We start from the raw sequence: 24330 nt of genomic DNA on the forward strand, positions 1-24330 counted from the left end.
GTATAATTTATTTATTATTCTGCATTGATCGGCTGAGCCGTCGCATGATTTGTTGTCATATAACATAAATATTTCATTGTCATAATTTTTCACTTTTATGAAATTTTATAGATTTGATTGACCGTTTAATACGATATTTTCAGACTAATTTTTGGTGCACTCGATTTAACCCCAACGGTCACAAAGAAAATTTTTCAAAAATTTCCCCTTTCTCCAACGGTCATGAACAGTAATTTTCATCTATAAATACAACTCATTTTCACTCCATTTCATCATCCAAAACATTTCATCTTCTCTCAAAAATTTCAAATCGCTCTCCTCCGATTTTTCATTTCAAGAAAGATGATTCGCGCACTTTTGTTTTTATGTGCCATTTTTATTTGTGTTTCTATTTATGGTTCATTCGTTGGAGAATTTACTCCGAGTGAATTTAAGATGAATATCGGTTTAATTTTATTTACATCGCTTCTCCTTGTAATTGCTTGTATGATTAATGTAAACGGTTTTTAAATTATGAAGTTCTAATAAAATTACTATTTTGTGTTTTAGAAATACAAATGGCAAACATCGAGAAACTCCAGTTCCCGGCTCTAAAAGTAACCGGCGAAAACTATGTCAGATGGGTCACAAATGTGAAACCTTATCTTGTAATAAAAAAGATATCTGAAGCTATAAAAGTCGGTAACAAATCGCCACCCGAGCATATAGCCGAGGCGATAATCTTCCTGAAGAAGCACTTAGATGAGAATCTAACTCACGACTATGGAGACGTTGAGGACCCATCTGTACTATGGCAAGCCTTGAAAGACAGATTCGATAATCAAAAGGAAATCAATCTCCCCACGCTCTTGAAGAGTGGAAAACCCTGAGGTTTCAGGATTTCCAAAGGGTTAGAGATTACAATTCCACTATCTTGAGGATAGTTGCACAATTAAAATATTGTGGTAACCCTGTCACCGAAGCAGAAATGCTTGACAAGACATACAATACCTTCCACAAAGAACACAACGTCTTATCCCGAATTTACAGAAAATGTGGGTACACCAAATTTTCTGAATTGATGGTAACACTCATGTTGGCTGAAAAGAACGATGAGTTACTAATCAAAAACCATAATTCCCGACCCACGGGAGCCAAGGCATTTCCCGAAGTGAATGCTACGGCGGTAGAATATTCGGGAAGGAGAAACCATACCAATCGAGGTCGTGGTCGGCGTTTCAACAACAAACGTGGAAAGCCTTACTATCCTAAAAGTATTAGATCTAACAAATGGGTTAGATCTGAACAACCTCATAAAGGCAAAGAAACCGAAGAGGATACCACAAAGAAAAGTGAGACTGTATGTTACAGATGTGGATGTAAAGGACATTGGTCCCGTACCTGTCGTACTCCCCCACATTTGTGCAAGTTATATCAAGAATCCATAAAAGGAAAGGCTAAAGAGGTGAACCTCACGGAAAACGTTGAAGGGACCTCATACCTTGAATCCTCTGATTTCGCAAATGAGCTGGACTAGAATACTCTTGAAGAGTACGAAAATGTTTCTAATAAGACTGCTGAATAGTCCTCATTTGTAATGTATAATAATTATGTTTTCAAAGAATAATGTTGTTTTAACAACAATATTTGTATAATTATTGTGTGTTTTCTTTATATAATCAATGAATAAATTTCACGTTTCACTTTTATTTAATGTTTATGATAATTTCAGAAATGGATCAAAATACTAATGGAGCAAAATCCAAGAAACGGATTCGTGAAATATGCATACCAGATAGTGGAACAACGCACACTATTCTGAGACAAAAGAGATATTTCTCTGATATAAAACCGACAAGAATTGTCGTCAATACAATATCAGGTCCTGCAGACGTGATTGAAGGAACTGGTAAAGCAAACTTTACTTTGCCGAATGGAACAAAATTTTCCATAAATAATGCTTTATACTCTCCGAGTTCTAAAAGGAATTTGTTGAGTTTTAAAGACATATATCTTCACGGATATGATACTCAGTCTGCAACTGAGGATGGAAAGAAATACATGTATGTAATTTCTGAAAAATGTGGCAGAAAACACATATTGGAAAAGTTTCCAGAACTTCCTTCGGGATTACATCATACTTATATCGATGAGATCGAATCAAATCTTGTAGTAAAACGGAACCCAGAAGAGTTCACGTTATGGCATGATCGCCTTGGCCACCCAGGCACTACAATGATGCGTAAAATCATAGAAAGTTCACATGGTCATCCATTGAAAATCCAGGAGATTTCTCAAGGGAATAAAATGACATGTGTTGCATGTTCTCTAGGAAAATTGATCGTAAGGCCATCGCCAACCAAAATCGATAAAGAATCACCAAAGTTCCTTGAAAGAATTCAAGGTGATATATGTGGACCGATACATCCACCATGTGGACCATTCCACTATTTTATGGTATTAATTGACGCATCCAGTAGATGGTCACACGTTTGTCTATTATCATCTCGAAATGTGGCATTTGCGAGATTTCTAACTCAGATAATCAAACTGCGAGCACAGTTTCCTGATTATACTATTAAAAGAGTTAGACTAGACAACGCTGGTGAATTCACATCCCAAGCATTCAATGACTATTGTATGGTAATGGGAATTGAAGTTGAACATTCGGTTGCTCATGTTCATACGCAAAATGGTTTGGCTGAATCTTTAATTAAGCGTCTGCAATTGATTGCAAGACCATTGATCATGAGATCAAAACTTCCAACCTCTGTATGGGGACATGCCATTTTGCATGCAGAAGCACTCATTCGGATCAGACCGAGTGCATACCATAAGTATTCTCCACTACAGTTAGCGTTTGGTCGAGAACCAAACATTTCCCACTTTAGAATCTTTGGTTGTGCGGTATATGTGCCTGTAGCACCACCACAACGAACAAAGATGGGACCACAAAGAAGGTTGGGAATATATGTTGGTTGTGATTCTCCATCAATTATAAGATACCTAGAACCACAGACTGGTGACGTCTTTACAGCACGTTTTGCTGATTGTCATTTTGACGAAAATGTATTCCCAGTTCTAGGGGGAGAAAACAAAAATGTTGGAAGTGATATAAAATGGAGTGTACCATCATTGTTATATCTTGATCCTCCTTCTAAAGAGTCAGAACTAGAAGTTCGACGAATTATGCATTTACAGAGTATAGCTAACCAGCTACCTGATGCATTTGCAGATACCAAGACGGTAACTAAATCTCATATACCAGCTGCAAATGCTCCTGCTCGTATCAAAATGCCAAATGAACAAGAAAAGGAGGATGACACACGAGAGCCAAAAACACGCCTGAAGCGTGGTAGACCTGCTGGTTCTAAGGATAAGAATCCTAGGAAACAGAAGAAAGCTGAAATATATGATGCACCCAAAATAGCAGAAAATATTTTGGAAGAAATAAATGATAAGGACTCTGATGAATCAGAGCATCATGAATCGAAAGATAATCATGAGATTTCTATTAATTACATCCATAATAAAAGGATATGGAATAGAAATGAACAAAATGACCTTGATGATGCTTTCTCATATATCGTGTCAAGTGAGGTAAATGAAGATACCGATGATCCAGAACCGAAATCCATATATGAATGTCAAAAGAGACATGATTGGAATAAATGGAAAGAAGCAATACAAATCGAACTTGATTCGCTTAACAAACGAAAAGTGTTTGGATCTATTGTACTCACACCTGAAGATGTGAGACCAGTTGGGTACAGATGGATTTTCGTTCGAAAACGAAATGAGAAAAATGAGATTACAAGGTATAAAGCTCGCCTTGTAGCCCAAGGATTTTCTCAAAGACCTGGTATTGATTATGAGGAAACATATTCTCCTGTAATGGATGCGATCACATTTAGATTCCTGATGAGTCTAGCCGCTGATAAAAATCTTGAGATGCGTCTCATGGATGTTGTTACAGCTTATCTATACGGATCATTAGATACTGATATCTACATGAAAATCCCTGATGGATTTAAAATGCCAGAAGCATTAAGTTCCAAACCTAAAGAGTTATGTGCAATAAAATTGCAAAGATCATTATATGGGTTAAAACAATCTGGACGTATGTGGTACAATCGTCTCAGTGAACATTTAACAAAAGAAGGATATGTGAATGATCCTATATGCCCATGTGTTTTCATCAAGAAAACAACATCCGGATTTGTGATAATCGCGGTATATGTTGATGATCTAAATATTATTGGAACTCAAAAAGAAATACAAAAGGCATCAGACTATCTCAAAGGAGAATTTGAGATGAAAGATCTTGGACAGACACAGTATTGTCTTGGCCTACAAATAGAACATTCACAAAATGGTATATTTGTGCATCAATCCACATACACTAAAAGAGTGTTGAAACGATTTAACATGGATAAATCAACTCCTCTTAGCACCCCAATGGTCGTTAGATCACTTAACATTGAAAGTGATCCATTTCGACCACCTGAGGAAAAAGAAGAGATACTTGGTCCGGAAGTACCATATCTAAGTGCAATTGGAGCGTTGATGTACCTTGCAAATTGTACACGGCCTGATATATCATTCACTGTTAATCTTCTAGCAAGATTTAGCTCATCTCCAACACGAAGACATTGGAATGGAATTAAACATGTCTTTCGTTACCTACAAGGGACTATTGATTTAGGCTTATTTTACCCTAAAGATTCAAATGGTCAAATGGTTGGTTTTGCAGATGCAGGATATCTTTCAGATCCACACAAAGCCCGATCGCAAACAGGATATGTTTTTACGATCGGAGGCACTGCTATATCTTGGCGTTCTCAGAAACAAACGCTTGTGGCTACCTCTTCAAATCATGCTGAGATCATCGCACTCCATGAAGCAAGTAAAGAATGTGTATGGCTAAGATCAATAAGCCAACACATTTGTTCAAGTAGTGGGATTGACAAAAGTACGGGGCCAACTATTCTATATGAAGACAATGCAGCATGTGTTGCTCAAACGAAGGAAGGATATATCAAAAGTGATAGAACAAAACATATACATCCAAAGTTCTTCTCATACACTCAAGAGCTCGAGAAGAAGAAAGAGATTGAAGTAAGATATGTCCGATCATGCGACAATGCAGCCGACCTCTTCACAAAATCACTCCCTACTTCGGTATTCAGAAAACATGTCCATAACATTGGAATGCGTCATCAGAAGGATCTATGACTGCTCAATCGAGGGGGAGCTTACGTAGTTGTACTCTTTTTACCTAACTATGGTTTTTCCCATTGGGTTTTCCTAGAAAGGTTTTTAACGAGGCAACAAAGACGTTAAGCAAGAGCGGAGAGTGACACCGGTTCCCAAGGAGAGTGTTACGAAACTTAATACAAGATGGATGATCAAGGGGGAGTGTTATAAGATAAACTTTGAAATGATCCTCCACTCCTTTACCAACTCAAGCACTATGATCATCTACTCATCAAGCACTATGATCATCTACTCATCAAGCACTATGATCACCCACTCATTTACCAAATCAAGCACCATCTTTGATATTTTATGTATTGTTGCTCACTATAAATACCATCACTCATCTCACTCTTTTGTACACAATTACATCTTCTTCTTCTTCTTTATAATAAACTCTTTCTCTCATATTAAGTGTTATTTGCTTCCTACGGGTATTGAATTCTACTCTTATTTAAATTTCCCGATACTATAAATTATAAGTTATTTCATAACACAAACAAATCTTTTGTTTCCTTTTTTCTAACTTATAATCAAAAAGACGAAACTACCCCTCATCTATACAGACCGGTCTGATTCAAAAATGTTCTAAACCGATCCTTGGATCTAATGTACTTCACAGAGTAACACATACGAGAGTATTGACAACTGAAACAGAAAGTTTATCAACACATAACAATGTGTAAACTTTATACACTTTACCGCCACATTCTCTGCTATTTGTATCAACCAAACCTCAATAAAAACTCACAAACGTAAGCAAAAAAAAAAAAAAAAAAACACAAAATATAAAAAGGTTACAACAATCAGCTATCTCTACAATGAATGCAAGCTATGTTAAAGAAAAGGTAAAAAAAAAAATGGTTCACTTATTTGTTGATCTCTACAATGGTTCTTGTCCCTCCTGCAAACCACGCAACACATGCTCGTTCTCCCCTTGCCAAACCCACACAATATCAGCCAGAGCAGGCCTAAGATCCTCCTCCACCAGCCTCTGGTACTCCATTGTATCCCCACTACATTTCTTCACTTCAACCAAGTGAAACGTCTCCGTCACTTCAAATATCTCCGCATCGATCAACAACCTCCCTTTCCTTCCTTCCTTCCCTCCTTCCATCTTGAACAGCCCCGCTTCTTGCTTCCTTATCTTCATCCTCAGCCCTCTGGCCACCTCCTCCAGCTTACAAATGATCTCCGAAGCAGGCTTTCTAGATGTGAACTTAGACTCTTTCTTGCTGTACACTTCTCCGAATAGTCCTCCCAGTGCCAACCCCGAAGACAATGCAATGATATCAAAGGCATTCATGCTTGAAAGCTGTGGAGGCGGCTCGCTTGGACCTGAACCTGAACCTGAACCGGAGCCTACTCCTTCAGCTTCCACGACTTGCTTCTCAATCCTTTTCTGCTTCATTGGTAAACCTTTCTTGAACCATGAACTCTCCTTGATCTTCGAGATGGTGATCCTACTCTCAGGGTTAGGATCCAGCATCTTACACAACAGCCTCTTCGCTTCAGGAGGGAACTCACGAGGACACTTGAACTGCGCTTTACGGATCTTCCTATACATATCCATCAGATTCGAAGCGTAGAAAGGGAGGTAGCCAGTCAAAAGCACAAACAAGACAACCCCACAAGACCATACGTCCGCTTTAGTCCCATCATACCCCTTACGGTTAACAATCTCAGGACAAGCGTAGGCGTGCGAGCCGCACGCGGTGTGAAGCAGACCGTCAGCGCGCTTGCTCTCGGCAAGCGCGCTTAAACCGAAATCAGAAACCTTGAGGTTGTCGTGCTCGTCAAGCAAGAGATTCTCCGGCTTGATGTCGCGGTGGTACACTCCGCGGCTGTGGCAAAAGTCAACCGCGTCGATGAGCTGGTGAAAGTACTTCCAAGCGACGTTCTCGGCGAGTTTGCCTTTGACCATCTTCTTGAAAAGCTCTCCGCCTTTGCAGTACTCTAGGACGAGGTAGATCTTTGTTTTGGTCGCCATGACCTCGTGCAGATTCACGACGTTTGGGTGTTTGGCGAGGCTCATCACGGAGATCTCTCTCTTGATCTGCTCGCTGTGTCCGACCTTCTTGAGTTTGTCCTTGTCGATCATCTTGATAGCTACACTCTCGTTTGTGTGGACGCTTCTTCCGTAGAAGACCTTGGCGAAGTTGCCTTGGCCTAGTAATCTCCCGACCTCGTATCTATCGGTTAGTATGCTTGGTTTGTTCTCCATCCTTAGTCTACAGATTTTTGATCTTTTTTAAAACAAGAAAAAGAGAAGCAGTAGAGAGGAAGAAGAAGAAGAAGACACAAAAGAAGGACGTGCAGATCTCTGCTTTGACTTCTATTCATCTGTGTCTTTGTTTATTTATAGATAGTGCTTGAAAAAGAAAGCATGAAACATTCCAAAATCAAATTAAAATCTTACATAGACAGAGTGCATATGTTGTTTCCCTGTGGACTTGTCAAACCTAACGCGCTTGCTATTACTGTATATGCCCTTTTGATGCCTACCTTTTGTCAACGCGTAACAAAAGAAGCACACATGTTTAAAACGAAGTTAAAGAACATTGTTTATTGGTGTGTTTAATCCACAGTGTTTTCATACGACTTTTTACAAAAGTCCTACAAGACGAAAGTGAAATGTCTCTTAGATTCTTGTCAGCAAGCTTCTCAAAACCTGTCATGGAGATCTGAAAACAACAGCCGTTGCTGTAACTAAAGCCGGTTGGGGAAATATTGGCCTCTAGTCTCCAAATTATTTGAAAAAATTGCATAGATCCAGATCTCCAAATTTATATTCAAAAAAATTATTTAAATTTTTACTAAATCGCCTACGGCTCTCAAAATCTCTATGTCCGGCTCTGACGTCTATATAAAATTTGCTTGTTTTGTACACTTAACAAGGATTTGCTTACACAACACACGCAAACACAGTCTCTGATTCTTGCTGTTGTGCTGAAAGAACATTAAGAAAAAGTATATAAGATGCTCAAGTAAACACAAGGTAGTTTGTTACAACAAACGAACTATCTGCAAATTTTTGCAGAGGCTATTGTAAAGAATCAAGTTATGTAATTGTTCCCTCTTGCTTTTGTTTGTCACACCTTATGTTTATAGAGTCTCTTCTTTTCTTCATGTTCTCTGCTACAATGGTTCACTATGCTGTTCTACTTCCTGTTCGTCCTGCAAACCACGCTTTAGCTGCTCTTCCTTCTCCTTATCGCCTTGCCAAACCCAGACTACATCTCCCAGCGCAGGCCTAAGATCCTCCTCCACCAGCCTCTGATACTCCACCGTGTCCCCATCACATTTCTTCACTTCAACCAGGTGAAACGTCTGAGTCACTTGGAATATCTCCGCGTCCATCGACAAAGCTCCCTTTCTTCCTTCCTTCGACCCTTCGAGCTTGAAAAGCCCCGCGTCCTGCTTCCTTATCTTCAGGTTCAAACCTCTGGCCACCTCCTCCAGCTTAGAAATGATCTCAGCAGCAGGCTTCCTCGACGCGAATCTAGACTCCCTCTTGTCATTGGCATCCCCGAAAAGACCTCCCAGATCAAACCCCGCAGACAAGCTGATGATATCGAAAGCGTTCAGGTACGCGAGCTGAGCCGGCGCCTCTTGGCTCTCTCCGTTCTCGCTCGAGCCCGAACTCTCTCCAACTTCCACTGTGGGAATAACAACAGTTGTTTCCCGGAGTTGTTTATCCATCTTCTTCTGCTTCAAATGCAGCCCTTTCCTAAACCAAGAACTCTCCCTGATCCTCGAGATGGTGATCCTACTCTCGTGGTTAGGATCCAGCATCTTGCACAGAAGCCTCTTCGCCTCGGGGGCGAACCAGTTGGGACACTTGAAATCCGCTTTACCAATCTTCCTATACATCTCCATTAGATTAGAGTCGTGAAAGGGGAGGTAACCAGCCAACAGCACGAACAAAACAACCCCACAAGACCAAATATCAGCCTTAGTCCCATCGTAACCTTTCCTGTTAATCACCTCAGGCGCCACGTAAGCAGGGGTGCCGCAAGTGGTATGCAAAAGCCCATCGGCGCGTTTGCAATCCGCGAGCGCGCTCAGACCGAAGTCAGAAACCTTGAGATTCTCATTGTCATCAAGCAGGAGATTCTCCGGCTTGATGTCGCGGTGGTAAACACCGCGGCTATGGCAAAAGTCCACAGCGTTGATGAGCTGGTGGAAGTACTTCCAGGCGACGTCTTCCCTGAGCTTCCCCTTTTTGACCTTGTTGAAAAGCTCGCCGCCTTTGCAGTACTCGATCACGAAGTAGATGCGGGACTTGGTGGCCATGACCTCGTGGAGGGAGACCACGTTGGGGTGCTTGGCGATACGCATGACGGAGATCTCGCGCTTGATCTGGTCGCTGAGCCCCACGCGGAGGACTTTCTCTTTGTCGATCATTTTGATCGCCACGCTCTCGTTGGTGTGGACGCTTCGACCGTAGTAGACTTTGGCGAACGTGCCTTGACCTAGTAGCCTACCTACCTCGTATGTGTCGGTTAAGACACTCGGTTTGTTCTCCATTTCCTAAATAAGAGAAAGGTTCGAGACTTTAGGAAGCGAATCTGATACCAATGGAGAAGTGGATTTACCTGTAAGGAAGACGATACGATCGATAAAGTATGGATCCTTGCTTATGAGTAGAGCGCATTCAGCTCTGCTGCTGCTCTGTCTTTGGTTTTTTTTTTTAATTTAATTTATATTTTTTTGTTTTTTTCTTTTATTTTTATTGGAAATGAAGAGAGAGAAAATCTAAGGCAGATTTTTTTATTTTAAAAGTGGTGTTAATGCGTGGAAGTGAGGATAGACACAGAGGAGAGCATGTGTTACTTGTGGGCTCGTCCACCTAATCCGCTATCATGCGCCTTTGATAGTTGACTCTTCTGATGGATCTGTTTTTTTTTTTAGAACTTCTAATCATATTTAAGTGCTACTTGTGTAATTAAGGATAAAAGCCTCCCAATTAATAGCTAGATCTGTCAAATCATAAAACAAAAATACAATTTTTTAAGTACCGTTTAAAGTTAACTAGATCCTGATCCGCGCTATGAATTTTTAGTTTTTAATTATAAAATGAATTTTTAGTTTTTAATTATTTATTTTAGTAAATGATGTATTTGTAAAATTCATTCATATTATATTCATTAAGTAAATATTTTTTTTTGCATATTAAACTATCTATTTTTTTACGAATATGTGATATCATATAAAAAATATAAAAAAATGAGTATACATAGTTAATTAGATAATTGTAAAAACATAAATTTTTTTTTCGTTTACGATATCATGATTTTTTTTATGTGTAATTTTTTTTTTGACCATTTCCTTAAAACTATATTAAATTTTACATATTTTAATTAGAATTTTTTTAATATCTTTACCTTTTTATTTGAAATGCAACTCAATATTTTTTAAAAAATTATAACAAAACATTTAAAAAATATTTTTAGAATTTTTTTGAAAAATATGAAAATTAAATTTTAAATTAAAATTATCCTAAAATATGATAAGTTTTGATGCAAACGAAAACTCAAATTATGTCAAAAATAATTATATTCAATGATAATAACAATTTAAATTGATTATTTTTTAAAAAATACATTTACAAAAATATTATTTGAAAGAAAATTCATTTCTCTTTCAAATATAAAATGAAAATATTATAATTAAATAATAAAAAATATAAATAAAAATCATAAATTTAGCAAATGACAACTGAGTTATATCATGCTAAAATTTTATTTCTAACAATTTAGCAAATGACAAATGAGTTATGAGAAAATAATACCATATAATTTTTAAAAACATAACCATTCTTAAATATTTTTTGAATAAATAAATATTTTTTAATTTAATCAACTGAAAATAATATTCGTACAATTGTGTGAGTCAAATTCTAGTTTTATTGATGCATGTTATATATTAGTGTTGTATGTTTTAGGTAACATTTTAATGATGCACGTTTTTTAAAATCTCCATTATTAAAATTATGCATGTAAGGATAACTCATGAGTTTTTTTTGTTGATTAAATGACATTATGTCCAAATTTATTTAAGGATATTTCATTAAGGTAACTGAAAAAGACAAACAATAAAATAGGAAGTTTAAATTCATTTAAGAATATTTCATTAATGTAACTCAAAAGACAAGTAATAAATTAGGCAGTTTTATTCGTTTTAGGATATTTCATAAATGCAACTGAAAAAGACAAGCAAAAAAATAGGGAGTTTAATTAATGAAATAAGAACATTTTCAAATGGTACTTCTCTTTTAATAATATAGATGCAATAAAGTTTCAAGATGTCTGCGACATCCCTTTCATATCATTTACATATTAAATAAAAATCATTGCAACACTTTTTTTTTATTCACGTGTCGTCACTATAATAATTTTTAAAATCTTTAAAAAAATATATTGGTCCATCTAAATATATAATATTTTTTATTAAACTAACCATAAATTTATTATCAATGTTCTTTATTATTTTCTTAAATAAAAGTTATGAAATTACTTAATGTGGCTAAAATATATATGACAATTAATGATTTCAAATAATAAAGATTTGACAAAAAAATAGTGTATCTTCTATCATATTTGTTTAATTTTAAACTATTAAAATAAATTAAACAACTACAATAACTATATAATAAAAATTAGATTTTTCCATATATGTTATATTTTGAAAGTTAAAAGTTTCACATTCAAATTTTGTAATTCATGGTTTAAAATTTTTGTTATGACAAGTTACAAATGATTACAAAATCTTATAACAAGAAAGTCTCATTTAATAATTACTAAGATTAAAAGATATATATATATATATATATATATATATATATATATCGTTTTAAACTAAAGTATACACCATATAAAATACATAAATATTTAATTTCGAAATTTACTTTGAACAATTGTTTTTGATAAAAACTTTGAAAAAACAATGACAACTTAATTTTTTTTAAATAAATTACTAAAGCCATAAATCCCACAATAAAAAATTTTTATTAGTAATTTAAAATTTTTGCTATAAAAGATACAAATGATCAAAAAACCATATAGGTAGAAATCATCATTTAATAAACATTAATATTAAAAATATATCAAAAATTTAAAGTTTTAACTTTTTTAATAAAAATATTAATTATATCTCCTATCAAATAGAAAAAAAAAATTGGACTAATAAAATTTATTTATATGTTCGCACCAATTTAATTGTATATGCAATAGTTACTGATATTTTAATTATTAAATATATATTTATTATTTCATAATATGTAAAAAAGCATATAATGCATAAAATAATTTATAGATATAATGTTCATTCCGCGTAAGGCGCGACTGTTAACCTAGTATTTTATGAAATTATAAACATCTTCTAGACTAATTTTAAGATTTTTTTAAAAATAATTTAGGAGCATAATTAGAATTTATGTATAATACAGTAGTTCTTTAAAATTTTGTGGAAAAGGAGAATCAATCAAATGTTTCATTCGGATGTTCCCATAACTGGTAATGCTCATGTATGACAAATAGTATTGTCAGTTGTCGTCTATGTAATCTTTTTCATAGTTGCAATGTCATAATAAATCAGCGTTAAAAAAAAGTTTGTTTCATTCTTTTTTTTTTTTTGGTAAAATTTTAAATATTATACCAATTTTTAAATTGTGACAGCGATTACAGAGAAAAACTAGTAGCGGAATGCAAAATCGAAACTAAACAAATGGATAAACAATGAGATGCAACCAAGGAAGATCGGCCATCCTATTTACTAGCTAAACAACGAGACGAGCTAAGACCAAACAAGGTCGGAAGGCCGAAGATAAAGTAGCCGGTTACCGCGAGCTACCGAGAGATAGGCGCTCTCAAACCTAGAAGCTACGGTTCCTACAGCTTCCAACAACCCATCCCAACACAAACCGACTTGGAGAATCAAAGCACGAGCGTACTACCAAACCAGATAGACGCACCACCGACGGCACGAGAGAGAACCTCCACGCGACGATGCCGTCGTTCAAAAAGCAGACCTGAAGATTGCCGTCTTCGAACCTGACCTTCCGTGACTGTATACACCCCTTGAACCGAGAACTCATATAGAGAAAGCGGACCGCGAAGAAGCCAACCCTCCGGAAATGAACTTACAAGAGAAGCAACAAACCCGAGTGCCCTACTGCCGCACAGATACTAGTACTAGCCAAAACGACCAAAGGAAACAAGACAATGGCATCACTTATTTGGGAAGAACGAGCGAGACGAATGGCCTCACCGCCGAGAGCTCCAAGGTAGAGGCGTGGAAACCATCGAATACACCGGAAACCGCTTACAAACGGAGCAAATGAAGCACTATCCGACAGCATGCGCCACCACTGTCGGTCCATCACGCGCCGCCGCTAAACCTGCGCGCTGCCACTAGAGAACACCGGTAGATCGAGATAGATCTGACCTCCGACGAACCCCACACGCCTCCACTACAGACCATCAGTGGAGCAAACAGAGACAGACCCTAGACTCGCGAAATCTTGGATCTGAACCAAACACCGAAGCTGAGAGCAACTCCACCGCACTTTCACGCCGGAAGAGAAACAAAAGCTCCAGGAAAGCCTCATCAACGCAACACCCACCATCGCTCGCACAGAAACCGGATCCAAAGCGAGGGAAAATCGCCGGTCAGAAAACCCTAGAGCTAACCTTCGCCAGACACAGGAAGGAGCAGCCGTCGTCCTCAAGCGGCGCCACCTCCTACCATCTGACTAGATAAGCTCCAGAACCACCGGATCTGAACCTGATCTAAGCCAAGATCGAGTTATTCCCGCCGCAGAGAGGAGAACACAGAGGGAGACGACAGAGAAAGGAGAGAACACGAGGTCCGGCGGTCACGCTAAGAACGCGGCAAACGACCGCCGGAGAGGAGGAGCTCCAGTGACTTTCGAGAGTAGGGAAAGGGAGAGAGCAGTCGTGAGGAGAGAGAGAGTCTTTCGTAGATTGCTTTTTTCTTTAGTGTTTCGGCTTTCTATCCCGTTAGTTTCATTCTTATTTTGGGATTCCTTGTCACATACATGTTACATTCCCTGTCAAAGTCTTCATGCTTTACACTGATTAAGGTTTAAGCCGGAATTTACAAATAAGTATTAACTCAAAAGCTTACTCCAACATTGGATTGCTTATGATCATATGGATCATGAAGAAGAGCTGTATCACATAAAATAAAGAAAGAGTGAAATTCTGTAAAGCGGATATGATTACCCTACTTTACATCATTGAATCTCCGTGTCCGAACCACTTACTGGTCACTCTCCAAAGTCTATATGCACATGTGCGACGTACGTGGCTCTCCATGACAGCTTCGACATAGCATTTTACTAACTTCATCTTGGATTTGCGAATCCAAAAACCCAATGTCGTTGTTCTCTATAGTAGAGACCATGTCTATAAGATATTCTAAAGTAAAAAAACACTAGGAAATATACACATAGAGAGAATGATGAGGAGTGATGAATACGTGAGTCTCGGCTACCACCACAAACAAATACGCGTCTTGATAAGTCTTTGTGCCTCGCGAATCTTATTGCGACACTTACAACACTATTATCTCTTCAACGCCTTCATCAATGCATCTGACTTCTACGCTCCTACTTTTTATACTATATAGCTCCAATAATTCAAGATTAACTCTTTGGTTCCAAATACATTTTTTAATGCGAGTTAAAGTATTGAAAGGGATTTGGATAAACCACACAATTTTATATGATATAAAGATAAGACTTGACTTTGCAGTTTTCATTTCATGTTGTAACCTTTTCCAATCTTCAAAGTCATAATCTTACCAACTCGCTCCCTCTATTTCTAATATGGAACGTCAACTATATACTTTTCTACAAGTTTTCTATATATAAACACACACAAAGACGTCTGTGACAGATTAATAATCAAGACATAGATATGGGAAGCCAAGGCATGAGTTCTTCAACGAGTCCCTTGGTGGTGAAGAAATCACAAGTGGTCATAGTGAAACCTTCAAAGCCAACACCTGAAGTCTCTCTTTCCCTCTCCACACTCGACAACGATCCTTACATCGAAACCCTCGCCAAAACCATCTACGTCTACGCCCCATCTTCCAAAGAAGTTCAAGACCCTGCTTCCCTCCTTCAAGATGCTCTCTCTCAAGCTCTTGTCTATTACTACCCTCTCGCCGGGAAACTTCACCGGAGATCCGATGACCATAGGCTTGAGCTGAAGTGTGCTCCGGGAGATGGAGTCCCTTTTGTAAAGGCGGCCGCAGAGTGCACTCTTTCTTCCCTCAACTATTTGGAGAACATGGACGAAGACTTGAACCAACTCGTACCTAGTTATGAAGCTGTGGCTTCTGGAGGCTACAACGTTCTTGCTCTCCAGGTAACTGTGTTTGCATGTGGAGGGATCACTCTTGCAACGGCTCTCTCCCATTCTCTATGTGATGGTTTTGGGGCGTCTCAGTTTTTCAAGGCCTTCACTGAGTTCGCCGCAGGAAAGACAAAGCCTAGCATCATCCCCGTTTGGGATCGACACTGCCTCACCTCTAACAACTTCAACATTAACGGTATAAAATATAAAGTGTAACTAATTTTATCCAACTATCTTAGATTTATATAAACAAAAATAGATAAATACTTTATTATACCAAAAAAATTAGCATACAAGAGGAAAAAACTATAAAATAGCACCAATTAAAAATGAAAAAAATATTTTTTCTTTATTTTATATTTGACTTTCAGTTTAGTATTAGTGTTTATGATTTAGTAGTTAGGGATGAGGGTGAGATTCTAGTGTAGGAGTTAGAGTAATTTAGGTGTTATTTTTTGTCAAATAAGTGCTATTTTATAATTTTTTATCACTAGTATTTTTTTATAATTTAAAAAAAATGATATTTTAGAGATTTGCCCCTTAAATATTATCCTCTATTTTCCAAAAATATATTATTCTAAAGTTCACAAACCTCCCATTCAGAGTCAGTTACTTTGAATTTTTTCTTTTTATTTACTCGAAATATTAGATTCATAACATTTGTACATAAGTAGGTCAAATGGAGGAAGAACAAGCTCCCAAGCTGGTTGATTTCGGGGAGGCTTGTTCATCTGCGGCAACTTCTCCCTACACACCAACCAACGACATGGTCTGTGAGATCCTAAACTTCACATCCCAAGACATCACCCAGCTCAAGAACAATGTTACCGAGGAGGTCACAACTCTAGAGATTCTTGCGGCCCACGTATGGAGAGCAAGGTGCAAGGCCCTAAAGCTGAGTCCAGATGGAACTACCCTTTTCGGGATGGCAGTGGGCATACGCCGCACTGTGGATCCACCGCTACGTGAAGGCTACTACGGAAACGCATTCGTCAAAGCCAGCGTGGCAATGAAGGCTGGCGAGTTGAGCAGCTCACCGTTGTCTCCTGTGGTGAAACTCATCAAAGAGGCTAAGAGGGAGGCGTTGAAGAAGCGGTACGTGTCCGAGCAGCTAAAAGAGACGGAGAAGAGTCTGAAGATGAAGGTAGCGTGTCAAGGAGGGAGCGGTGCGTTTATGCTGCTTACTGATTGGAGGCAGCTTGGATTGCTAGATGAAGTTGATTTCGGGTATGGAGGAACGGTGAATATAATACCAGTGGTGCCCAAGTTTCTTTCGGATATATGCGTTTTCTTGCCAAGGAAGCAAGGTGGGGTTAGGGTGCTGGTGACGTTACCCAAACCTGCAATGGACAACTTGAAGGAACACATGAATCCTCTAAGCTTTTAAAATTATATGAAATGATAAAATAATAAGTGGGTGAGTGTTATCCACACTATAACTTAAATTTAAATATGAAAGGGACCTCATGCTTTGTGTAACCATTTTCTTGTCAAGCGTTATGTTTGCATTATGTAACATTTTAAAAGACCAATGATTTAGCGCCACCTCAGCAACCACTCATGTTACGAGCTTAGGCATGATTAACCCCGGTCTCTTCTTAACTCATGATTTGACAATTTTTGTTCTTTTTTTTACACTTTTCGGCTAAGAGACGACTCATATCTTTTATTTTAGAGACGGTTTTTAGTTTTTTTCTAATTAAAATCTAAGAAAAGCTAAGAACCGTCACTTATCTGAAGCTAAAAACCCCAGTTAAGAGACTGAGGTTAATCATGGTCTTCATAAACTCAAAGATTTGCACTAAAAATCAGTGATTTACAAATTTTATATTTCACAATCTAAAGTCAATAAAAGGCTTACTGTATTTTTCGTGTTTTATTTAATTTTACTTGATTAATTCTGACAATTCAAATTTCAAAGAGTTACCAGGCCCTTTGGTTAGTTTTAGAGTTCTAAATGGGCCTGTACTAACTAAATAAGCCCAATAGATATTTGTCTGAACAAACAAATCCTAGGGTTTCAGTTTTCTTTCTTCTTTTGATATATAATCACTGCTGAAGTGCCGCCGCAGAGGAATCAGAAGTCGTCGTCGTCAGCTCCGAAACACCTGCAAACATGGTTCGTTTTAGTTTATTGCTTTTCTCTTAGCTTGTACTTACTATTTTCCATCGATCTCTGTATCTCTTGTGCGTGGAACAATATGATAGACTTGGATATTCAAAACATGAGCATTTTGTTGTATTGATAAGACTCTGTCTGTCTCTTTGGCTTTTGTTTGTTCCGACCTTATCTGTCTGAATGTAAAATTTTGCAGGCGAGGGGATTGAAGAAGCATTTGAAGAGGCTCAATGCCCCCAAGCACTGGGATCTTGACAAACTTGGTGGTGCCTTCGTACGTTTTTCTTTGCCTAAAACTTGTGTCTGAGAGACCATTCGTTACTTGTGTCTTAAATTGTTCAGGATCCTGTTTCTCTTTCAGGCTCCCAAGCCGTCTTCTGGACCTCACAAGTCGAGGGAGTGTCTTCCTCTCGTCTTGATCATAAGGAACAAGTTGAAGTACGCTTTGACGTACCGTGAAGTCATCTCCATCCTTATGCAAAGGCATATCCAAGTTGATGGTAAAGTCAGGACTGACAAGACATACCCTGCTGGTTTCATGGGTACGTTTATGCCTTTTTTTGGTTTTATGTATCTGATAGTCACTGGCCTAACCTAAGTTAGTTGCGTTTTGATTTTGGATAGATGTTGTATCGATTCCCAAGACGAATGAGAACTTCCGTCTTCTGTATGACACCAAGGGACGTTTCCGCCTCCACTCCATCAGGGACGAGGAAGCAAAGGTAAAAAAAATCTTGACAACGTGTAGTAATGATTGGAATCAGAAGAGTAATGAGAGTTGTTGTACCTTGCAGTTCAAGCTTTGCAAGGTTAGGACTATCCAGGTGGGGCAGAAGGGAATCCCTTACCTCAACACTTACGACGGTCGCACCATCCGTTACCCTGACCCGCTCATCAAGCCAAACGACACCATCAAGCTCGACCTTGAGGAGAACAAGATCGTAGACTCCATCAAGTTTGATGTCGGTAACGTTGTGATGGTGACGGGAGGGAGAAACAGAGGGCGTGTGGGTGTGATCAAGAACCGTGAGAAGCATAAGGGAAGCTTTGAGACGATCCACATCCAAGACTCGACGGGACACGAGTTTGCCACTAGGTTGGGCAATGTGTTCACCCTCGGCAAAGGTACAAAGCCATGGGTGTCTCTTCCAAAGGGCAAAGGTATTAAGCTGACCATCATTGAGGAAGCCAGGAAGAGGCTTTCTGCCCAGCAAGCTGCTTAAAAGTTGAATCTTCATCCAAGACTGTTTCGTTTCTCTTGTCATAAACTCTAGCTTCTCATCTCAGTTTTGAGCTTTTGTTCCTTTCATGTTGCTTTCTCGCAAATCCCCATTTTGAAACATCTGAAAATTCCAGTAGAACGTTTTGTAATGTCTGCGTCTTTGTCTTGAATTTTTTAATAATTTGCTCGTTAAAATCAGCTATGCGCTAAAGACATTATGTGCTCAGGAATGAACAACATGCAGCTCATATATAAGTAAAGCAGAACAGTTTTGCTTCTATGGTTCCTTATCAGATCGTTTCTCATGTATCGGCAAAGCAGTACAGTGTAGCTTCTATATGGTTCCTTATCAGATTATTTGTTTGTTGCTCGACTTTTTTTAACACCCAATTCAGATAAACATATACACAATCGAAACGACTAGTGTAACTCTACGAAAGCAAAGTAAAAATTGGTCTTTTAAAGCTCAAAACCATGAATGAAGAATAAGGCTGCTCCGTGTTAAGAGCTCTCTCTATCGTATTGACTAGTCTCCTCTGCAGCCTTTGTCCACACACCGGCGATCTTCTCTGCATATCCAACCTGCACCATTCAAAATACCAACAACTCTCTTTTCACACATTCATCTCTTTATTTCACAAATCTCACTCACATCTCTCTGCGTTCACTCTAATCAATCTGAAAGAATTTTCTCAAAACTCATTTGATAACAATGTACCTGGCTAACAACAAACCCCTTCATCATATTCAAGAAGTCTGCACGCCTTTCTCTGTCTAGCCTTTCAACCTCGCTCCAGTTATTTTCCTGTCATGATAATAAATATTCGCATTAGACTTTTCAACCGGCAGAAGATTTCTTTCGTATAGGGGCATGACTAGCTCACCTTGATCCGCTCGTACTCCCTGATGGCTACATTCTTGGCGTCCTCAGTGTTCCTGATTGTTTCTTTTATCTCTTCTATCTTCTTGATCCTTGATTTGTCACCGCCAAATACCTTTGACGACGCAGCTTCTAGCTTCTCTGCTCTCCCTTCCAGTGAAGAAAGCTCAGATAAAAGCGTCTGCACTGTCAGTAAGGCACTAGATCTATCCGCAAACGCGCCCTGGACCGCCATCATTAGGCCAAGGTAATCGTGGAGCGTGTCCTGACATCAAATAACATCTCCTTAATGAAACTAAAGCCCAACTCGAAAGAGAGTAGAATATATTCTTCAAGTTACCAAATGCTTGACAGTCTGAGAATTCAACTCTCTGTAAAACCTGCTTGCTTTCACAGCCGCAGTAGCTAAATTCTTCATATCATTAGCACGAGCTCTTTGAGAATTGAAGACAGCTTCTTCGTTCTCGAATTTGGTCAGCTTAATGAATGCTAATCCCAGCTCTCCCATAGTCTCCCCCATCTCTTGCTGTGCCTTCACAAGTGTCTCAGCCTACACAAAATACACACAATGAGAAACAAGTGATCTATAAACGAAGCAATGAAAACTTCACCTGCTGTGAAGCATTAATGATCTGCTGCTCAAGATCATGCATCTTCTCCTTCTTCTCCAAAAACTCTTTATCTTCCTCCACAACGGCTGGTTTAGACCCACCCCAGTCATTAGAAACAGACTGTCTAAGCTCTTTGAACAACCTCAGCAAATCTCTACCCCCTCTCGCTGGCTCAACTCCTCCTCCTCCTTCCCCAAACAACTGTCTCGGCAGCTTCACAGCCCCATCCAGCATCCTAGACGCCACGTCAGCGCTCGCCTGCAGCGGTAACTTCCCTTCCACTCGAAGAAACACTTTAACCTCATCGCTACTCCTAATCACAGGATGCGCGACGAGCCTCCGCAAGTACTTCTCCAAGGCGACTCGCCTCTGCTCAACGAACTCTTGCTTCTGCATCACTTGGCTCTCCACCACGCTCTTGTCAGGCCTCGGAGGGATGCAGAACCCCCTGTAGGATTCGGCTAACCTATCGGCCAAAGTCACAACGTCTCTGAACCGTCTCCGCACGCTGAACTCGGATCCTCCGCCGTAGTCGGGGAGGTTGGTTCGGGTTGCGATCAGGTAGGTGATGTAAGTGCCTCCTCCGGAGAGCATGGAGGTTGAAGTTTCCTGCTCTTTCTGAGGGCTGGAGACGGTGATCTTGATGTAATCGGAGGAGGCGGAAGAGGAGGGAGATCGGGAGAGGGAGTAGTCTGAGGAGTGAGTATCGTCTGAGCCGTTGATCTCGGAGTTGTCGTCGAAAGGGCTGAAGATGACGTCGGCGTAAGAGGGAGGCTCGATGTAGGACCTGCTGTCGCCGCCGTTTGGTTTCGATTGAGGCGTAGCGGAGAGTGGATCGGAGTCGGCCGGAGTAGCGACGGTGATCGGATGTGGAGAGAGCGGGTCGGAGTTTGATTTATCGACGTCGCGGAGGAAGAGATTCTCCATATCCTCCGTGGAGGCGTGGAGATGGGCCTCGTCGTCGTTCTCTGAGCCCATCATTTTCGAAACGGAGATTCCGAGGTTGTGAAGGTGAAGCTCAAATTAAAAGTCGGAGTGACAACGGCGCGGCGGTGGGGCTCACGGGAACGATAAGTGGCGTGAAGTCTCGTGAATAGTTGGGGAAGAAGATGAGATGACAACGAAACGAGTCACGCTAAAGACTTTGCCTGGGTTTTGACCCGACCCGGCCTTAATTGGCCCAATTAGTCTTTTTCTTAAACCGTGATAGTTATATCTCCTTATCCAAACGGGCTGACTAAGTGTCACGTGACTTGACTTTTTCTTTTCCCAAGTCAACTGTCAGAAGTTTAAAAGGTTTTCCGATGAACTCAGGGCTCCGAAACTGGATTGCCGGGTCAGACCAGTTTTGGTTTTGAGTTGATAAATTTTCCAACCGCTTTAGGAATATTTTAGAATTTAGTACATGCTATTTGATCCGATAATAGTAAAGAAAGATTCTGAGAATGCAATAGCTTAAAGAGGTTTGGTGTACGAGGATGAGAAAAAAAGATGACAAAGAAAGTGGGCGGGTAGGGGTTTACCTACATCTTGTGGAACAAGAATCAAAGTTAACTGTTTGTTGTTTAGTGGTTACACCAAAATCAGTCTATACAGGTTAGACTATCCCTCTGCATTCAACTCAACTCCATATAAAAAGGTAACTCTGCTTACTCTTTCTTCTCACAAGTAAGAATCGAAATGGAGCAAATATGGCTCTTCTGTGTGTTGTTGGCTTTTGTAGCTTCACTTGTTAATGCTGAAGTTCACTTCCATGAGTTCATTGTGTGTTTATTACTTCCCTCCTTTTTGATTGTTACTCGCATTGAGATGTTCAAGTTACTTTGTTTTCATTTGTGTGTTTCCTTTTAGATCCAAGAGACGCCAGTGAAGAGGCTGTGCAGAGTTCATAACTCCATCACGGTGAATGGACAGTTTCCAGGTCCACCCTTGGAGGTTAGAAACGGTGATTCTCTTGTCATAACAGCCATTAACAAAGCGCGGTACAACATCAGCCTCCACTGGTAACTCACTAACTCACTCACTCTCCCTTGTATCAATCAAAATACTAGCTATAATAATTAAGTAATGTCTGCCACAGGCATGGGATAAGGCAGATGCGGAACCCATGGGCGGATGGACCAGAATACATAACACAATGCCCAATCAAACCAGGAGGGAGTTACAGCTACAGATTCAACATCGAAGAACAAGAAGGTACCTTGTGGTGGCACGCCCACAGCAGATGGCTGAGAGCCACCGTGTACGGAGCTCTCATCATCCGCCCTCCGCTCTCTTCTCCTCATTACCCTTTTCCAGTTCTCCCCAAGAGAGAGTTCACTCTACTCTTAGGGGAATGGTGGGACAGAAACCCCATGGATGTCCTGAACTTGGCTCAGTTCACGGGAGCTGCACCAAACGTCTCAGACGCCTTCACCATCAACGGTCAGCCTGGTGATTTCTACAGATGCTCCAGCCAAGGTGCATTTTAGTTTATGCTTCTCATGCCTCAAAACAGTGTCAGATACCATTGTTAAGTTTGATATTGTTTTTTTTTTGTCTTAATGTAGAAACTTTGAGGTTTCTGGTGGGTTCAGGAGAGACCGTCCTCCTTAGGGTCATCAACTCTGCCTTAAACCAAGAGCTCTTCTTCGGTGTGGCGAATCACAAACTCACAGTGGTTGCTGCGGATGCCTCCTACACCAAACCTTTCACGACCAATGTCATAATGTTAGGTCCAGGTCAGACAACCGATGTGCTTCTAACCGCAGACCAACCGCCAGCACACTACTACATGGCGGCACACGCTTACAACAGCGCCAACGCTCCCTTCGACAACACCACCACCACAGCAATCCTACAGTACAAAGACGCCCCCTGTGTTACTAGCAAATCACAGGCAGGTGCAATCCCCGCGCAGCTGCCAGGATTCAACGACACAGCAACAGCAGCAGCCTTCACAGCTCAGATGAAGAGTCCTTCAAAAGTTGAAGTACCCCTCGAGATCGAAGAGGACTTGTTCTTCACGGTGGGGTTGGGACTATTCAACTGCCCAACCCCCAACACGCAAAGATGTCAAGGCCCAAACGGAACACGCTTCACCGCCAGCATCAACAACGTCTCATTCGTCTTCCCTAAAAGAAACTCCATAATGCAAGCCTATTACCAAGGCACTCCCGCGGGCGTTTTCACCACAGACTTCCCTCCTGTTCCTCCAACCACATTTGACTACACAGGAAACGTGAGCAGGGGGCTATGGCAGCCTACACGCGGAACAAAGGCCTACAAGCTAAAGTACAAGTCCAAAGTACAAGTCATACTGCAAGACACGAGCATCGTCACCACTGAGAATCACCCAATGCATCTCCACGGGTACGAGTTCTATGTAGTTGGGACAGGTATTGGTAACTTCAACGCGAACAAAGACACACCCAGCTTCAACCTCATTGATCCACCACGGAGAAACACAATTGGAACACCTCCTGGTGGATGGATAGCTATCAGATTCGTGGCGGATAACCCTGGAGTGTGGCTGATGCACTGCCATTTAGACTCTCATATACTCTGGGGTCTGGCTATGGTCTTTTTGGTTGAGAACGGTGAAGGGCACTTGCAGTCTGTACAGTCTCCACCATTGGACTTACCTCAGTGTTAAAAAAGACTCAATATAAACACTCGTAGACTTTGTATATCTTCTTTCTTCCTTTTCCAGCATGATTTGTTAAGTATGATTGGGATTTATATAACAAAAAAAAAATACTTACACAAGACCCATGCAAAAATAATGCACCAGCCGGAAATCGAACCCGGGTCTGTACCGTGGCAGGGTACTATTCTACCACTAGACCGCTGGTGCTTGTATGCTTTACAAACTATATTTACTAATTAGACTTACAAAA

At 39.9% G+C, this 24330-nt stretch overlaps 6 protein-coding genes across 8 annotated transcripts; 3 read left to right on the forward strand and 3 right to left on the reverse strand.

Annotated features, from left to right (window-relative positions):
- Positions 1-5876: 5876 nt before the first annotated feature.
- LOC106446098 (CBL-interacting serine/threonine-protein kinase 2-like) lies at positions 5877-7601 on the reverse strand. Its single transcript, XM_013887779.3, has one exon. The coding sequence runs from the start codon at positions 7457-7459 to the stop codon at positions 6119-6121; it is 1341 nt and encodes a 446-aa protein (XP_013743233.2). The 5' UTR covers positions 7460-7601; the 3' UTR covers positions 5877-6118.
- A 499-nt stretch (positions 7602-8100) lies between these two features.
- LOC106446097 (CBL-interacting serine/threonine-protein kinase 2-like) lies at positions 8101-10058 on the reverse strand. 2 transcript variants are annotated; one of them, XM_013887778.3, is made up of 2 exons: positions 9834-10058; positions 8101-9768 (listed from the first exon to the last, which is right to left on the reverse strand). In XM_013887778.3, the coding sequence occupies exon 2, from the start codon at positions 9763-9765 to the stop codon at positions 8374-8376; it is 1392 nt and encodes a 463-aa protein (XP_013743232.2). In that variant the 5' UTR covers positions 9766-9768; positions 9834-10058; the 3' UTR covers positions 8101-8373. The 2 variants fall into 2 exon arrangements, with proteins under 2 accessions (XP_013743232.2, NP_001302525.1); NM_001315596.1 differs by lacking the exon at positions 9834-10058 and having other exon boundaries at positions 8374-9765.
- Positions 10059-15018: 4960 nt separating this feature from the next.
- On the forward strand, positions 15019-17165 carry LOC106446096 (spermidine coumaroyl-CoA acyltransferase). The gene is made up of 2 exons (XM_022710454.2): positions 15019-15816; positions 16295-17165. The coding sequence occupies exons 1-2, from the start codon at positions 15180-15182 to the stop codon at positions 17005-17007; spliced, it is 1350 nt and encodes a 449-aa protein (XP_022566175.1). The 5' UTR covers positions 15019-15179; the 3' UTR covers positions 17008-17165.
- Positions 17166-17617: 452 nt separating this feature from the next.
- Positions 17618-19159, forward strand: LOC106446095 (40S ribosomal protein S4-1-like). The gene is made up of 5 exons (XM_013887775.3): positions 17618-17739; positions 17936-18013; positions 18101-18281; positions 18364-18461; positions 18534-19159. The coding sequence occupies exons 1-5, from the start codon at positions 17737-17739 to the stop codon at positions 18960-18962; spliced, it is 789 nt and encodes a 262-aa protein (XP_013743229.1). The 5' UTR covers positions 17618-17736; the 3' UTR covers positions 18963-19159.
- A 130-nt stretch (positions 19160-19289) lies between these two features.
- On the reverse strand, positions 19290-21593 carry LOC106446094 (sorting nexin 2B). Its single transcript, XM_013887774.3, has 5 exons — positions 20453-21593; positions 20182-20391; positions 19846-20106; positions 19680-19766; positions 19290-19543 (listed from the first exon to the last, which is right to left on the reverse strand). The coding sequence occupies exons 1-5, from the start codon at positions 21431-21433 to the stop codon at positions 19463-19465; spliced, it is 1620 nt and encodes a 539-aa protein (XP_013743228.2). The 5' UTR covers positions 21434-21593; the 3' UTR covers positions 19290-19462.
- Positions 21594-21734: 141 nt separating this feature from the next.
- Positions 21735-24199, forward strand: LOC106446093 (laccase-13). Of its 2 annotated transcripts, none has more exons than XM_013887773.3 (4): positions 21735-22216; positions 22304-22455; positions 22533-22912; positions 23002-24199. In XM_013887773.3, the coding sequence occupies exons 1-4, from the start codon at positions 22133-22135 to the stop codon at positions 24084-24086; spliced, it is 1701 nt and encodes a 566-aa protein (XP_013743227.2). In that variant the 5' UTR covers positions 21735-22132; the 3' UTR covers positions 24087-24199. The 2 variants fall into 2 exon arrangements, with proteins under 2 accessions (XP_013743227.2, XP_022565469.2); XM_022709748.2 differs by having other exon boundaries at positions 21753-22091.
- Positions 24200-24330: the final 131 nt, after the last annotated feature.

This window comes from Brassica napus, chromosome C9 (genome assembly GCF_020379485.1).
Source record: "Brassica napus cultivar Da-Ae chromosome C9, Da-Ae, whole genome shotgun sequence".
NCBI lineage: Eukaryota > Viridiplantae > Streptophyta > Magnoliopsida > Brassicales > Brassicaceae > Brassica > Brassica napus.

Excerpts from the sequence above, each read along its gene's own strand:
- LOC106446098 (XM_013887779.3), bottom strand. The coding sequence starts at position 7,459 with ATGGAGAACAAACCAAGCATACTAACCGATAGATACGAGGTCGGGAGA.
- LOC106446097 (XM_013887778.3), bottom strand. The coding sequence starts at position 9,765 with ATGGAGAACAAACCGAGTGTCTTAACCGACACATACGAGGTAGGTAGG.
- LOC106446096 (XM_022710454.2), top strand. The coding sequence starts at position 15,180 with ATGGGAAGCCAAGGCATGAGTTCTTCAACGAGTCCCTTGGTGGTGAAG. Across the intron at positions 15,817-16,294 it reads TAACAACTTCAACATTAACG|GTCAAATGGAGGAAGAACAA; the intron begins GTATAAAATATA and ends GTACATAAGTAG.
- LOC106446095 (XM_013887775.3), top strand. Across the intron at positions 18,014-18,100 it reads ACAAACTTGGTGGTGCCTTC|GCTCCCAAGCCGTCTTCTGG; the intron begins GTACGTTTTTCT and ends TTTCTCTTTCAG. Across the intron at positions 18,462-18,533 it reads TCAGGGACGAGGAAGCAAAG|TTCAAGCTTTGCAAGGTTAG; the intron begins GTAAAAAAAATC and ends TGTACCTTGCAG.
- LOC106446094 (XM_013887774.3), bottom strand. The coding sequence starts at position 21,433 with ATGATGGGCTCAGAGAACGACGACGAGGCCCATCTCCACGCCTCCACG. Across the intron at positions 20,392-20,452 it reads TCATTAATGCTTCACAGCAG|GCTGAGACACTTGTGAAGGC; the intron begins GTGAAGTTTTCA and ends TATTTTGTGTAG. Across the intron at positions 20,107-20,181 it reads CTCAGACTGTCAAGCATTTG|GACACGCTCCACGATTACCT; the intron begins GTAACTTGAAGA and ends ATTTGATGTCAG.
- LOC106446093 (XM_013887773.3), top strand. The coding sequence starts at position 22,133 with ATGGAGCAAATATGGCTCTTCTGTGTGTTGTTGGCTTTTGTAGCTTCA. Across the intron at positions 22,217-22,303 it reads TTCACTTCCATGAGTTCATT|ATCCAAGAGACGCCAGTGAA; the intron begins GTGTGTTTATTA and ends GTTTCCTTTTAG. Across the intron at positions 22,456-22,532 it reads TACAACATCAGCCTCCACTG|GCATGGGATAAGGCAGATGC; the intron begins GTAACTCACTAA and ends TGTCTGCCACAG.